This window comes from Mustela nigripes, chromosome 1, assembly GCF_022355385.1.
Source record: "Mustela nigripes isolate SB6536 chromosome 1, MUSNIG.SB6536, whole genome shotgun sequence".
NCBI lineage: Eukaryota > Metazoa > Chordata > Mammalia > Carnivora > Mustelidae > Mustela > Mustela nigripes.
In genome coordinates this window covers 246,981,249-246,998,010 of record NC_081557.1, presented here as the reverse complement: position 1 = coordinate 246,998,010, position 16,762 = coordinate 246,981,249, and the positions used below count along the sequence as shown (strand labels likewise).

The 16,762-nt window shown below is 34.6% G+C and overlaps 1 protein-coding gene across 7 annotated transcripts in view; it reads right to left on the bottom strand.

Annotated features, from left to right (window-relative positions):
* Positions 1 to 16,762, bottom strand: part of EXOC1 (exocyst complex component 1) — a 60,150-nt gene that overhangs the window by 34,201 nt on the left and 9,187 nt on the right. For 2 of the 7 annotated variants that reach the window (XM_059384222.1, XM_059384232.1), the window contains exons 3-10: positions 16,609 to 16,739; positions 13,669 to 13,828; positions 10,732 to 10,752; positions 8,996 to 9,183; positions 6,437 to 6,664; positions 6,097 to 6,229; positions 5,350 to 5,459; positions 4,543 to 4,596 (exon numbers count right to left, since the gene is read on the bottom strand). In XM_059384222.1, the coding sequence (XP_059240205.1) occupies positions 4,543 to 4,596; positions 5,350 to 5,459; positions 6,097 to 6,229; positions 6,437 to 6,664; positions 8,996 to 9,183; positions 10,732 to 10,752; positions 13,669 to 13,828; positions 16,609 to 16,739 (1,025 nt within the window). The remainder of the gene's footprint in view (positions 1 to 4,542; positions 4,597 to 5,349; positions 5,460 to 6,096; positions 6,230 to 6,436; positions 6,665 to 8,995; positions 9,184 to 10,731; positions 10,753 to 13,668; positions 13,829 to 16,608; positions 16,740 to 16,762) is intronic. The other 5 variants (XM_059384235.1, XM_059384251.1, XM_059384243.1 and 2 more) reach the window with 3 other exon arrangements.

Sequence of the window (16,762 nt, the reverse complement as noted above, 5' to 3'; positions counted from 1 at the left end):
GGCCCTACTCCAGCCGCCTCCTGGAGTGGCTATGTAATATTTAGAATGTGTACTATATTACTTTATTACTATATTACTTATATTACTTACTAGAATCTGAAAAATTCTAAAAACATCCCAAGAATTTTGGATAGGGGAGCACGGACCTATGTGAACATTCTCTTTTGCATGGCTGATTACTGTTTATGTTCTTTTGCAACTCAGGCCATTACATGTTAAGTTATATTACTTAATTTAGTGTCAGGAAAGTTCTTCAATTAAAAACCTTCTCCTCCCCTAAAAATGGAAGAACTAATTATTGTTCATAGAGGATTTTACAGTTTATAAAGCTCTTTCACATGCTACTATTCAAAGCTCTTTTGCAAACAGCATTTTAAGATTACCATCAACGGAAAATTTGCCTTCTAATACGAAGAACATCATTACCTTCAAACCATTACTATTTAGATAGAGTAAGTGTGATTAGTGCTAACAGAAGATTTCATTTTAGAGAAACTGTTCTAAAATAACTATAGAAAATAGGAAAATTACATTAACTGTTTAATTCAATCACTAATATAAGTTACGGTCACTTCTAGCACTTTCATGTGCACACAACTTTATTCTTTATATATTAAAAAAATTAAGACATTGTTTAAAGTTTCTTATTATATGTTGACGATAGGAAAAACTGAGGGTGGGGGGTAGGGTAACTGGGTGACGGGCATTAAGGAAGGCACTTAAAGGAATGAGCACTGAGTGTTGTATGCAACTAGATGAATCACTAAATTCTACTTCTGAAACTAATAATATACTATATGTTAATTAAATTGAATTTAAATTTAAAATATTTTATTATAAATAACTTAATGATACACAATTTAAGTACTAAATTAATAACAATAACAATTTATTGAATGCCTGTTGTCATGCTCGAAGTGTTCTCTCTATGTATATAAATTCTAATGTTCACAATAACCTTGTAAAGTACTTTCCTCCTCATTTAAAAAATAACAAAACTCGGCACTTGGGTGGCTCAGTTGGTTAAGTGTCTGATCTTGGTTTTGGCTGGGGTCATGATCTTGCAGTTGTAGGACTGAGCCCCGTGTTGAGCTCTGTCTTCAGCATGGAGTCTGCTTCAGATTCTCTCTCCCTCTCCCATCCGGTCTCTCTCTCTCTCACACACACTCAGACACACACACACACACACACACACACACACACACTCTCTCTCTCTCTCTCTCTCAATCAAATAAATAAATAAAATATTTTTTAAAAATACCAAAACTCTATTATTAACATAATTAAAAATATTACAGTAGGTTTTGTCCAAATTAATCTAAGACAGACGCATTTTCTACAAACTTAGTAAATTATAAATTTTCGTTACTGTATATAGTACTAGAATTTGTGGCACAAAGAGGTTATGTAACTTGCTAAAGTTCACCCAGCTAGGAGGTAAAGAGTCAGGGTTTTGAATCCAGGAAATCTGGCTCCACCATCGTACTCTTAACCACTCTAACTGATTTTCAAACAGAAATGATACAAATGGTAACTAAATTCTCAAGAATTGGGAACTCGTTCTTTCTGTGTTATGGCACGCTTATTTTTGTTTTCTTAAAGAAAAAAAGTCTGAGAAAGTTTCAACAAACATCACAAAAACTCATCTTAAATGATCATAAGTCTTTCTAAACTTTTAACTACAGATTAACCTATGTTTAGGAAATTGCGAAACATGATTAAGGAAACAACTTTTGTGAAATGAACTGAATATTGGTGGTATATTTCACAGACTTTATTTTACCATGTTTCTATAAATACATGTTGGAAGAAAAATTCCCAAGCTTAAGCATATAGCAAAACCCCCACAATCTCAGTTTTTTCCGGTTGTACTTTTAGTTCAGTGTGTAATCAGTTCTCATCATATTGCAAAAGACAATGTACAAAATAATGAGGTCTCTGTAGAACCCAAGGGGGACAAAAAGGCAGAGCAGAGTTATCCTTTCAAGCTGAACCTTTCAAAAGACAACCAAAAGAACTTTTTAAATACATACATTTTATGCAAATACTCTCTCAATTTCATTAGCCTTAATTTGACTGCCTGTTTTCAGTATCAGAATGCTGATCAGCATAACTGACCTGAGTCTCTAGTTGAAGATCTTCTTAGATATACAAATCGCTCGTAAATGTAAAAAATTATAGGTAAGAGTTTATAATTTCAATGGAAGCTGAGTGTGTAAGAAGATCTAGAAGAGCCAGAAGAATCTAGGCAACTGTTAAAAATATTACTCTACTATGTGTATATATAGTAAGAAGTAAGTATTAAGTAAAAATGCATTTCAAGGGCACCTGGGTGGCTCAGTGGGTTAAGCCTCTGCCTTTGGCTCAGGTCATGATCTCGGGGTCCTGGGATTGAGTCCCACATCGGACTCTCTGCTTGGCGGGAAGCCTGATTCCCTTCTCTCTCTCTGCCTGCCTCTCTGCCTACTTGTGATCTCTCTCTGTCAAATAAATAAATAAAATCTTTAAAAAAATGCATTTCAAGTTTCATTAAAATACAGCTCTGTGGAAGTACTAAGGTGAAAGCTATATCATAAACAGCGTGCACCAGATCAGTGATTACCAAATGCAAAGATGTTTTTTACTGGCCTACGTCTCTAAGAAACAAATAAAATGATGGTAGAGAGTTTCTCACAAAGGGAAATGTATTCAATTTAGAAGTTCGAAGTTGTATTTTTTCTTTCAGTGCCAAGATAAAAAGATAGTGAAAGTAGATGGCAGGATTTCTTTTTAAAAGTTTTTACTTGGTAAAATAAAACACTGGTGACTTAGGGGAGCCTGGGAGCTCAGTTGTTAAGGGTCTGCCTTCGGCTCAGGCTATGATCTTAGGGTCCTGGGGTCGAGCCCTGCATCGGGCTCCTTGCTCAGGCAGAAGCCTGCTTCTCCCTCTTCCTCTGTACCTGCTTGTGTTCCTTCTCTTGGTGTCTCATTCTCTCTCTAATAAATAAAATCTTAAAAAAAAAATATGTTGACTTAGTAAGTCTCCAAATTTTCTTTCTTTTAATTTTACTGATGTATGAACTTTAAAGACTGGGAATCATCGCTCTTAAATTACTGTTAGGTTGTGATCAACAGATTATTTCCACTGTAATCTTCTGTACAGTACTCATAGATGCTGAATATAGATACATTTGACAAAAACCGCATTTGCAGACTCTAATTCAAGTCTTATTTTATCCATGATGCCATACTTGACTACCTAAATTTTCTGTAAACTCACTTATATTAAAACTTTTTAGCACTTGTACATATATATACATAAACTATGTATAAATAGTCATACAATTAACAATTTCATATATGCATTGCTATAGGGCTTTAAGTACTTTAGTCTTAATGCCTCCTTAGAAGCATCTGGAGTGTAGGAGGCATTTCTTATTCTTACATATGGCAACGAGTATTTAAGAGGCACATAAAGAAAATCTGCTAACTGACAAAGAGATGTACTATAATATGGTAATCAACTTTTCCCAGCTCATTTGTTCCACAACTAGGAATAGAAATACCCATGTTTCCAAACCTTTTTGCTAGGTGGCTTGATGCACTGAATTCGACACACAGAAAAATCTATTTTCTGTACTTGAGATACCCTCCTCCACTTTCTTCAGCACATCCTAGGTCGTTACAACATTCTGGTTTTTCAACATGCATCACTCACATGTTACAATACATATTAGATTTTCAGAACTCGAAGCATTCATAGTAAACAAAGCCATTAGTTTATAAGGCAAGGAAGCAAAATCATAAATTAACTGCATGTTACAACAAACAATGAAGGGTGCAGAAAGGACTACTGCTGACCTACAGTAGCATTCCAACATTTCTAATGCCATCTACAAATGTGGAGAACATCACTATCAACGCTGTCATTTTAAAAAAACTACGGAATTGGGCAGAAATAAATATTAAAATACTAATGTAAGAAAAATGTGATTAGTATTTCTTGTGTGACTTCTGGATTTACTTTTTTCTTGATACTTTTCAGGTCAAGTGAAACGTTACATCTTCCCCAATGTTTCCCTCATACCCTTAGCGAGATGGTCTTCCTTTATGCTCGCATATGTGACCACTATGATAACATTTACCCTTCCTAAATATATCTACCTCCTTCCCTTAGACTGTGAGTCATTTGAGAACAGGATCAGCCTCTCACTTATCCGAAGTGAATGTCTGGTGTGTATCCCAGTCACCTGGTAAACGGTTTCTTTCTTTCTTTCTTTCCTTTTTTTTTTTTTTTTTTTTTGTAAAAGGTTTCTAAATAAATGAAGGAGCAAGTGAGTGAAAGAATGACAGGAGGAGAGGCAAGCAGAAGGAGATGAAATGCCTTTCTGGCCAAAATAAACTTTTTGCTATGGGATATTAAAAAACTGCTATAAATATGGCTAACAGGCAGCTTAAGTCAGTAAAGTTATAATCTATAAAGATTCTGCTGCAGTTAAGTTTAGCAAACTTTATAGAAAAAAAAAGAATCAGAGAAGCTTGAGCCAAATTTGATGTACTCACAGGCACCGAAAGAAAGTAGGACCTGTTATAGAGCTGAAGGAGGGCCTGAGTAAACTAATCAGAAATAAAATATAGTAAATACAATTGTTTCAGAATACTGCAAAGTGAAATGTTTCAGACAGTATTTCTTGATGAACAAAATTTCAACTTTTTTTGTCCAATAACCCTAATAAGAAATGAAAAACATAAGAAACCTAATTTATTATGCCAGATTAAAATGCCTTCTATTCAAATCCTTTTAAGGTACTCTTTATATTATTTTTATTAATATTATTGCCACAACCTTAATTATAACCTCCTTTTCCATATAAAAATGTAGACAAAGGGTTTATATAAAAGTAAATCAAATGGAATTTACAATTCAGCTGTAGTCCGTTTTCTCCCATATAAAAATACATACAGCCAATGAAATATTAAAAACACCTGAGTCAAATCCTGGTTCTCACGTCAAAATACTGGAAAATAAAACAGGCTAAGCAGCAAACATGTACCAAGTTTGGACTTACTTTCATAAATAAGAACATATAAGTGGTATATTTAACAAGTAGGCAGAGTTATTTATCTGATTTCTAGAACCAAGAGAGTTTCAGTTGAAAGGAACTAGACTATCTACCCAAGACAGTTGAGGCCCAACATACACCTATGAGCAAATACTTAAAAAAAAAAATCTTGTTTAAAAATCTCAAAATTGAACAAACATGTGAAAGAATATACTGTGATCTCAATTAAACACATTACAATTTCTGTGTAAATATATATAGAAAAGCTAATAGAAACATGGCAGTGTTATTAATGAAATAAAATTACCTGTTGAACAAAAACATTGTTGAGGTGGCTGGCCAGTCTCCGGGCAAACTGCTCGCGCAAATCACTGAAACGCTGCTGCTGCTGTTTGACTGCCTGGAGCATGTCATGACCTGAAACCAGAACATTTCTTGACTGATTTAAGACATAAAAAGATTTCTCTGTTCTTCAATGAATACATTGATAACAGTCTCTATATTTCTGTTTTGAAGAACCCCAAGTTTTATTGGTTTATTCGTTTGCTTTATAAAAGGAAGGTAAAAAGAGAAGAAAACGATATAGCACAGTGGTTCTCCAAGAGTGGTCCTGCCTCAGCATTGTCTGGGAACTGCTGCAAATTGGGATACTGGAGCTTTGGCCCAGACCTACTGAATCTGGGGTTGGGGCCAGGCAATAACATGTTTTAACAAACCCTCTCCATGAGCAAACTCAAGTTTTGGAGCCACTGGCCTAACAAAACCTCCTGCTCTCTGGTCTAATCAAAGCATTGACTCTATGCTAGGTTCTGCAGACAGTATTAGAGAAAAATCATGGTGTTGACTAGAATCACTGATGATCAATCACAGAAAAATGAAAAACTTCTTAGTGCCAACAGAAACATGTTTGGAAAGATGTGAAACTGGTCTGAGGAGCTAATACTACAGTCCCCTACACCACTTGCACTATGTATTTCCTGTTAAAAGCTTTATACCATGTTACAGGTTTAGTCTCAGATTCTTGGTCAGATTTTACTATTTCTAATGAACATACCTGGACGAAGAGCTACATTCATGCACTGCAAAAGGGCATCAGCAGCATTGGTGCAGGCCTCAATGCCTCTAGAAGAGGAGAGATCTCCTTCTTGAAGGGCCTTTATATGACCTTTGGCCAAGTCCATGTGGTTCTGGAATTTACATATAAATATACCATTTACACATATAATTTTGGGAAATTTACAGGTAAGATGCTACTCAATCCTATCATAAGGTATTAGAATTATTTTAAATCTTACTCTCATAAGGAATTTAGAAAATGTTTATAAATGGGTTTTATATACTAGATTATCTTTTTAAATTTTTTGTTGGTGGGAGCAATTTACCAACATACTTACCACAAGAAACTCTATTTCAGACAGGAGCTTTACATTATTAGTGTTACTCAGATGAATTAGGTGGTTGCTTTCTGAGATCTGATCCATTTGTTCTTTCACACTTTGGAGCATTTCCTCGTAGCTGCTCAGTTTCAACTCAATCTGATCTACCTCCTTTAGAGCCTCATCCAACAACTTCATCAGTATGTTCACTTGCTTTTCAGAGGCCATGATTGATTGGATGTTGGCCTACAAAATGAAAAACAAAAGTAACTCTTCCCATGATTTAAATGGATAAAAGAAGCAGAAGATGAAATATTGCAAAATCCCTTTGACAGCTGAGTAACAAAGATTGGTATGCATCTATACATTTCTTTTAGTTTATCACTCTATGTTTATGTTCCTTTTTTACACAGTATTTCAAGCAGATACACTTGCCTCTTTATCAAAGTTAGGGACCATGCCTCAGTATTTCATACTTCCACAGGCTGTACAAGTAGGGTTTTGCCCCACAATGTATCATCAGTGTCGATATTTCCCATTTCTGATATTTCCAATTCTACCAGCTATAAAAACTTCTATACTTAACATTGTTGTAAAATGCTAAAAAAAAAAAAGCCTAATCACCTGTGTAATACTTTAATCAAGAGGGTAGCAGTGGTATATCAGTCTTTGAAGGATACACTGAGCTAACGTAGAACTGTAGTATGATTGGTACTTACATGATGTGGAAGAGCCATGACCGTTAAGACCATATGGCCACAGACTATATATCCATAAGATAGCTCCTTCTATTGTCTTCTTTCTTTTCTCTTTCATTTGCAACTACTGTACGTTTTTTTTCCAGGCAAAGCAGGAACAAACCACCATCCCCTTATCATTGTTTTCTAAGTGATTCTGACTATTGATTCTAAATTTCCTGAAATATGGAAGCTGTCAAATCCAAAATAAAACTGGGAAGCAATGGGATAACTTGTAACATACATGCAATATTTATTAGAAAAGAAATTATAAACCACTAAGCCACACTAAGAAGGCAGGTAATGGGGTATGAGGAAAAAACTTGGTCTAGGAATGAAAAGAATTTCACAGGACAATAGATACTGTAATTTCACACATATCTTATATGCTATTCATAATAACTTAACTGTGAGTGCAACCCAACTGCATGAGTCAGCAGGGCTTTGGGCCACTGAATAGATCTCTCAAGAAGCAGACCGGGGGCTTGACCTTGCCCAGGACAATTTCCACTGTAACATCTTTAAGTTTCTTCTAGGCTTAGCTTCTGGTGAGTTTTATAAACTTGTAAACTTGCACTATTTGTGTAATCTCGGGGCCTGAGTTCAACCTCATAAATTCTGCACCTTTCATGTATAATATGTCAAAATTCTTTAAGTGTTTAAAATATTCTTCATTCTCTGAGGGTTTTTTAAAAAATTATTTTTATTAACATATAGCGTACTATTTGCCCCAGGGGTACAGGTCTGTGAATCATCAGGCTTACACACTTCACAGCACTCACCATAGCACATACCCTCCCCAGTGTTCATAACCCAACCACCCTTTCCTGACCCCCTCTCCCCGGCAACCCTCAGTTTGTTTTGTGAGATTAAGAGTCTCTTACGGTTTGTCTCCCTCCCAATCCCCTCTTGTTTCATTTTTTTCCCTTCCCTACCCCACCAAAACCCCTCTCCCTGCCTCTCAAATTTGAGGTTTTTCTTAAATGCTTACTTTGTCTAAACAAAACAAAAAACACGTTCTTATTTTAGACTTTACCAACATTAGTGGTGTTATTTTTAGCTGTCTTTTAGCTTTTTACTTTCTAAAGATGTGCTTTAGTTTACAGACTCAGAAACTGAGCATATGAATTAAAAAGAGCTATCCCGGGGCGCCTGGGTGGCTCAGTGGGTTAAGCCGCTGCCTTCGGCTCAGGTCATGATCTCAGGGTCCTGGGATCGAGTCCCGCATCGGACTCTCTGCTCAGCAGGGAGCCTGCTTCCTTCTCTCTCTCTCTCTGCCTGCCTCTCAGTGTACTTGTAATTTCTCTCTGTCAAATAAATAAATAAAATCTTTAAAAAAAAATAAATAAAAAGAGCTATCCCAAAACATTTTAGCAGGAGAGCCAAACATCCTTTTCCCCTGGCTCCTTGTTTTCACTATACTTATTCTGCTCCATTTGGGTACACGATTCACTTATTTCAAACTAATTTTTCTATTTTTCCCCCCCAAAACACAAAAATGCTATTCTTCTGCACTGAACTATTCTGCAGTATTTCAGAGGCTGGGGGAGGCGACCCCAAGACAGTTTCTGGTTGGCTACTTTTTTCCTATCCCTTTGTGTCAAGAACCTCCCCAAATCCCCAACCTCAGCCAACTGCCTTCGCTGGCCTGATTAATAGGAATGGTTCTGTCTTTTGAACAAGAGCAGTGGAAGATAAGGCATCTGGTAATGTGCTTATGGAGAGAGACGGCAGTAATCACAGTATAAAGGCTTAGGTGCTGAGGAAGTAAAATCTGCGCATCCCTGGTCTTCTCAATCCACTATATATCAGTCACTTACAGATTATAAAAAGGTCTTACCCCATCCAGCACCTGCAGCTCTCTGGACAACCTTTCTGCAAAGGCCTCAGCATTAGAGATTGCACATTCACAGCCTTCCATCATTATTTCAATATCCTGCTCTTCTCTTGCATTTAACTCTTGGTATACATCTACTACCTCTTCATCACCTCCTGTCACACTCTGATTTTCTCCACTTGGAACAGACTCTTAAAGAGGGTAAAAATTAAAAATAAAGTAGTAAAAAAGGAGGAAGGACAATAACATGGTATTTATAGTCAGTTATAAGCACAGGTCACATTTAGTGGCTGGAAAATAGGAAAGAATGATTCAGAATATTAAAAAAAACTTATTTTTATGAAAAACTGCATATGTTAATGTAATTTTTACTATAACATTTACTTTAACACAAAGCATGCAGTCTAATTCACTCACTTTTAAGTGTTAAAATAGGCTTTATAACAATTCCCCAAAACATACTTAAACTATGAAAACAAATACAAAACCAGAAACCAACTATGTGGGAATAGCCTAATCTTTTTTTCCTATCTGAGGTGGTTGTTAGTCTAACAAAACAATGACTATGAATTTATGGCACATAAAAAATAATATGCTTTCCTTCTTTTCCCCCGGTAACATTTTTCTTCTGTTCTTTTTTGTCCTGGTTATGCTTTTTTCTCTGAATAACTTTTAGTTGAAATGAAAAATGTATTCACAATTTATTTTGGGTATTAAAAATATTAACTGAATTTCCCATTTCTTTGTTTAAAACACTTTCATATGCATTGATAAAATTTCTAAAGATCAGGTATAAAAGTTTTCTCAGTAAGTCTAGAGTAAACAAGAACAACAATAACATGGCTATTCAAAATTACAAATATTTAAATGGTCTTCATGCTTCTTACAAAAGACCAAGAGGTCAAATGTAAGGTGTTTCTGGATAAATGTTTCAATTCAATTTTTTTTTTCAATTCAATTTTTTGAGAAAATATACTTAGCTTGTGGGATTTTTATAAAGTGTGAGGTTAGGAGAGGTAATGTGAAAAAAAAATTTTTTTTATCCCCTAAGTAAAACTCTAAATAAAGTTACTGATTTTCATAAACTTATTGGGACACAATTTAAATCACAATCTTTGGACACTTTAAACATTCATTATTTTATATGCAAATGAAACATTTACACGCTGCATGACTTGACATAGGTTAATTTGTTCTAGGAAAAAACCAACTAACTCAAAGTTAGTAAATCACTCAAAGTGATTTACTCTTAAGAATGATTATTAGGCAGATTTAGGTAATATCCCAGAATAAAAAAGGAGGGGAATAAAACTCTTGGTACAGGCAGTTACAGATTACAGTATATGAATAGTTCTTTAGACAGGAATCACCTAGTTCCCTGTCCTTTGAACGAGTCCATTTTAACTCACTATGGAAATGTCAAATTGTCACATCTAACAGTTTATTAGCTACTAGGGGGCAGGGACTGCCCAAACTATACAGCTCCTTATACAAGCAGATATTTAAAATAAATAAATATTTTAAATGACCATAACTGCTTCAGAAGTATTTTCTCTTCCATGAAACAGTCCTTTGAAAGTCAATAATGAATCCTATCATTAATTTTATTACTATATGGATTTTGTGGTAATAAACCTGTCCCTATGCACAATTTCATAAAATATGCAACTAACAGTACATAACAATGGCAAGTAATAAAAAATATATGGAATAGAATAAAAAGAAAAGGTGTTACGCACCTTCTGTAACTTTAGGCAGTTCTGGAGAGTAAAAAGGTATGAAAAAAGCAGAGGAAAGTAAGCAAAGAATATTAGCTGGGTAGAAAAGTATACAGGTTTAAAATTTTTTAAATACTACCCATATTTCATTTGAACTTCTGGTACAATCAAAGTTTAAAAGACAATGTCCAAATCAAGTACAAGATGGAAAGATCCTCAGAAACTAAATTTCCAAAGTTAATTCTCTTATTCTTTTTCTGACAATAACTAAAAATACATTTATCTTCCTATTTTTTCCTTTCTTTTAAGAAACAGCACCAACTAGTCCTTGGAGAAATCTGGGAAATAGATCACTTCCTGAGTATTATTTTTAGTTCAGCTCTGACTCATGCATTTAGTCTAGTTATTTTCACTCAAGGCCCCAAAACTTTACCCAGACACTCCCTCATAATAGATTAGTCATAAAACACTGTTAGAAAGGACGAGATTGAAATAATTAAACAAAACAAAACAAAACAAAACACAACACACGAGATATCTGTTCAAGCTGGCTTTTAAGGATTCAAGTCAAAGATTTCTTTTTTAAAATCTGGTTATAAGAATGAAAAAGAAAAAGCCAAACAAAAACCCGACACTACTTCGACTGCTAACAAAAATCCTCCTTTAAAAACCTTAAAAGCCTTCTGCTGAGAAACCCTACTTACTAGTGTAAACATTCAATTGTCACCAATAAAAACCACTAAAGATGCCACTGTTCGCATTCACACTTATCTCTTAAAAGCAGATGGTGACAATTTCTTACTTATTTTCTAACATCACCCAAAACTTAGACACATTTATTGTTTTTTCTAAATGGGAATCAACTGCTATGATTTCAAAATCCATTAAAACATTAACACAAATTTACAGACATTAAGAAAACTATTCTCTGGACTTCTCTAAACCAAAGCAACAGTTATTGATTTATGGAAAATTATATTAATAGTGAGATCCTAAAGGATCTTCACAGTACACCTAAAATTGGTCTGAACTTATAACTTTTATAAACATGAAAATGTCCACATTTTTTGCTTTAGGCCTTAAAAAATTAAATGTCTTTTTTTTTAAGCTAGACATTTCATTCTAAAAAACAGCAACTCTTTTTATTGATTATGGTAATATTTCTTAATGAGGTAAACCAGATAACATTTCTTAATGAGGGAAAACCCAGGTATTTTCCCATGACTCAATGAAATGTATTGGTTTAAAACACATCGTAGGCAATAAATAACATCTGAAAATACACAATATTTAAAGACAGAATGGCAATCATTCCCTCAATAAAATGTTCAACCCTGAAATGGCAAAAAAGTAAATAAATAAAATAAAAGCCGTTCAAAACAAATTAAACCACTATTCAAGGCATGAAAAATTACCCTAAATTTCTTTAAGGTCATTCCCTCAATATATACAATTGACAAGACACTGGGGTCTAATGTTGGTGAGATGGCGACCCCAAGGGCTACACAAGGGCTTCACTGGGGAAGTAGCACGGGGCCTAACAGATGGGAACTGCCTCTGCCAGTTTCAAGCATCAAACCTGAAACCAATAACGAGCTTACTAATTACTAAGTATTGGGAAGGAATACTGTATTTCAGGGAAATATCCACAGGCAAACAGGAAAGGAGCAAGTAAAACAGAATAGAGAAAGGACAGAGGCAAGTGGCTGAGTAAATAGTTTGAAGCATCTGAAACACCATTTTTATAGGTCAAAATGTTTGAATATTGGCTATTTCAGATGTTTTAACTGAACAGAACGAAGCTCCTATTTTAAAATGCTAATATACAAATTAGGACAAATCTAAGTTTTCTTTCTAATATATATTATTTGGAATAATCTGGTTTTTTTATTAATAAAGAGGAGCAACAACTCTTTTCTTCTGCATACTAGCTGTTATTTCAACTGCTTTCTTTGAGATAAAGAATACAACACAAATTGTATCCACAAGGCATACAGAATCATTTTCTTACAATGTTTAGGTCTTTATGAAAGAAGTTTTAAAGAAATAACATTTCATTGTGAATTTTTAATAAATAAGTTTTCATCTTATAATACAAAATAATTCATAGTAACATCCCTGAAGATATACTGATCAAAAATATCCTATTTAACTTCATGTCTAAGGATTTTATCCTAATAAGAGAATAAGATAGTAATAAGCTAGTATTTGTTGAGTATTTATTATACACCTGGCACTATTCTCATCACTGCCATATATCAAATAATTTAATCCTTACAACAATCCTATGGAGTGGATACTACTAATTATCACTATTTCTGAGATAAAGGAAACTGGAACATAGAATAATCCAAGGTCACATGACTGGGAAGTGACAAAGCCAGGATCTGAAACCAAGCAGTGTGACTCGAGTTATGTTCTTTACCACTACACTTACACTCTTCACAAAAATACAACTACAAGAATATTCATGTCAAAATTATTTAAAATAAGCAAAGGCTGGAAATTTAAAAATAAATGATTAGTTAAATATAGTAAGATATATTCATATAATGGAAAACTATGGTACTACTAACAATAATGTTGGGTTAAGTATTTAATAACATGAAAAATGTTCATTATAAGAAAAATGCTCATTATAAAAAAAAGTAAGTTAGAAAACAGAATGTGAATTTTTAAAAAGTTTTTAAATATGCATAGAAAAAAGACTGGAAGAACATCTAACAAAACATCAACAGCAGTTATCTGAAGATTAAGTTTATAAGTGATTTTTATTTATTTAGTTTAATGTATCAATTTCTATAATGAGCAAGTATCATTTCTGCAACAAGAAAAATTATCTTTCAACTCCTTTGCAATTTAAGGTAAATCAGTAAGCTAATCATTTTGAGTAATGTCAAATTACATATTCACTTATAGATACACTGATTTCACATAAGCATTTTTATTTAACTTTACCTTCCAAGAGCTGTGAGCTAACATTGACAAAATCGATTTTCTTCCGGAGATATCGCTGATTCAATTTCCAAATGCATGAAATAAATGCATTCTTTTCAGCAGTGCTGCTGGCAACCCACTTATATATTTTTTCAAAATGTAAATCAAATTCAGGATTTTCCTGAAATAAAAATATACAAAAGATATTGTTTTGGATCAGATCCCTTTTGCATTATTATAAAGTCTATATTCCAATAAAATGAAGTCGTTCTTTTAAAAAAAAAATCACCATTAAACATCAGCTAAGTGACTTACAGAGAACAGTTCAGAGAATTTAATTTATAGGAAAAACTTTACCTCCCAAAAGAAGCTGGATAAAAAAAAACAACACAGTGTTTCGGTATTTTCCTTCCTATGCCCCTTAGGTATATGAGTGGAAGTATAAGATGTCTAGGTAAAAGCCTTGTGGCCCAGCTTCCTGGTCTGTAAGATGACAATGGTCTCCAGTTTTGACATGGACCTATTTTTTCTTTTTAAACTGCCTCTGGGGTTTTAGAGCTATACTTCTTCTTTGATGATAATGTACGATTATTCATAATTGTGATCTGACACTAACTCCTTCGTAAAGAATATGTCTTCTAATTATAACATATGAGAAAGAAATACATTCTACACCCTGGTGTGGTTCCCAAGAACAAAAGAGGTGAAAGCAGGGACTGATTCTGTCTTCAATTCTGCAAACAGAGAAAGATCAAAGATGCCTCAAAAATTAAAAAATGCTGGCTAGCCTGGAAGTTCTTTCAAACAACCAAGAAGCTCAACCTGTGGGAGAAGGGCAGTCTGCTCCCTGTCTCTTCAGCCAGCTTGCAGCAGTGATTTCGTACCAGGTTAATATTTCCCCCCGAATGCAGAATCACTTGACTGCTATCTAAAACACGAAACCATACGGATGTATGCTCTTCTTCACATTTGAGGAATTAAAAATAGATTAATGTCCTACGGAAGGCTACTAGTATATCCGATTCATTCAAAGTGTCATTTGGGGCGGGGGAGTAAATAATCGCCTCCAGGGTAAAGGAGATGATATCAGACTCACTGTGAAGAGTGGGGATAATTTAGGGATCAGGACTTGACCTGGTACAACAATCACATAAAGGCAGCATGGAACTAGTAATTAGCTCAATAAGCAGAACTGATGTATCAGAAGATTAAAAATCTGCATTTCCAATAAAAAGGTAATTGTATTACTTATTAAAAAATCTAAGAGTATTGGCAACGAATCTAAAACTTGATGGGAAATGATAATTCCCCTGGGAATACTTCCCATAAAAGAAGCCATAAACGAAGCTGAGTGCTCCAGTGGCAACACTCACACAGATCAATGTGTGACACGAAATGGCTAATGTTAGGCTATGTATAAAAATTTTATGTTTTATATCCATATATAGGGTGCACACGCCAAGGTGCCTACATAAAATGAAAAAAACAACAATATCCATTAAGAAAGCCAGGAATAGAAGGCATCAGCTATGAGAAAGCATGCAGATAAGCATCAGCAATGTTAGTGAATTATGCAAGTCAGTGAGCTTATCAAGTGCAAAACTATTGAAGAAAAAAGCCTCTTTAATAAAGACACATTTCTAAAAAGCTCTTACTGTATTTTCTCTTAAATAGAAACCTAGCAAAAAAGTCTCTACTCTTGCTCTTTTCCCATGGTAACAGAGTATATTAAATAAGTTACTCAAGTGTTTTGGGTATCCCTAAGGGATAAAGCTGCAACCCAGTGTGCCTAAAAAACTTCTAGAAAGGCATTCACCACCTTTGTTAGAAATCTGAATTGTGAATTGCGTAGTCATGCAAAGCTCTCCTAAGTTGTTTTCGCTTCATTTAAAAAGTATTTCACACTCAACTCAACAGCCTGTCATTTCATTCAGCCTTTAGTTCCTCAGAGGTCTGTACCAGGATAAGGGTGAAATGAGACTTTTATCTTATTGGATTATTCTACAAAGGTAGCTTCTACTTCTTTGTGTCTTTGAAGTGAATGTGTGAGACTTGAAGGGTTAAGTCAAAGGACATCTGCAGTTACATTTATGTAAGCCTTGCTATCCGGCCCATCACAAGTGGGTGTGATGCAAAACATTCCTGCAGAAGGAAGATGAGGGGCAGAGTGAGAGAGGCTGAGGAGGAAGGAGCACCTCATTTCACCGGAGGAGCGCTACTTAATCTCTCTGAAAAAAGGGTATTTCTGTGAAAAGTGGACTTGTCACAAATAAACATGGTCCTTTAACACGATTATTACATTATTCAATTTTCTTAAAGTTTGAGTGTGGCTTCAGGGAAAAGTATAGGTATTTACATTCTTGTATCTTACTCTTTAAGTTCTTTAAAATAAGGGTGTGTAACTCACCATCACTTCCTTTACTTGAGCCACAACTTTGAAACCATGGCCTCAAAGGCCAGCCTGGTTGCCTCTGCTGCTGATCCTACATTAATTTATGAAGACAAACTAAGGAAGACTCACTTTGGTTATAGCGTTACACATGCTGTTGAACTAGGTTTTATCAGAACAATGAAGGCTTTTAAAAAAAAACTACTCACAACACTTTACAAATGTGTACTAATATATGGATTTTATATTAAATATACCTAACCTAAATACCAAAATATATAGTTATTTTGCTCCAGTGTACCTAAGTTGTGCACAAACATAACTATAGCTCAAAAAAAAAAAAAACAAGCAAAAATAATGAAACCACATGCATACAGATTTATTTTAGTAGTGTGAGACTGAAGAGTGGGAGAATGGAAGGTTTAATAATACACTTTAGACTAATTCTTGGTGAGTTGGTAGAGGAGAGGGTTATAAAACAAGAAGCTGAGATCATCTTAGAAGACAGAGTACTACATTAGAAAATGAAAGACACTTTCTGAACACAGGTCAAAGCACTAAGAAAAACATACTTTAATAGCATCCTTGGCATCTACCACAGCAAGGTCTCGAAGGGCCCAAGCAATCTGCCTTTTGTAGAAATCTCCTTTATCAGATTTCTTGACTTTGACCATCTTCACCTGCACAGGGCGTTCAGTTGTCACTGTTGAATAAAACATACTTTCA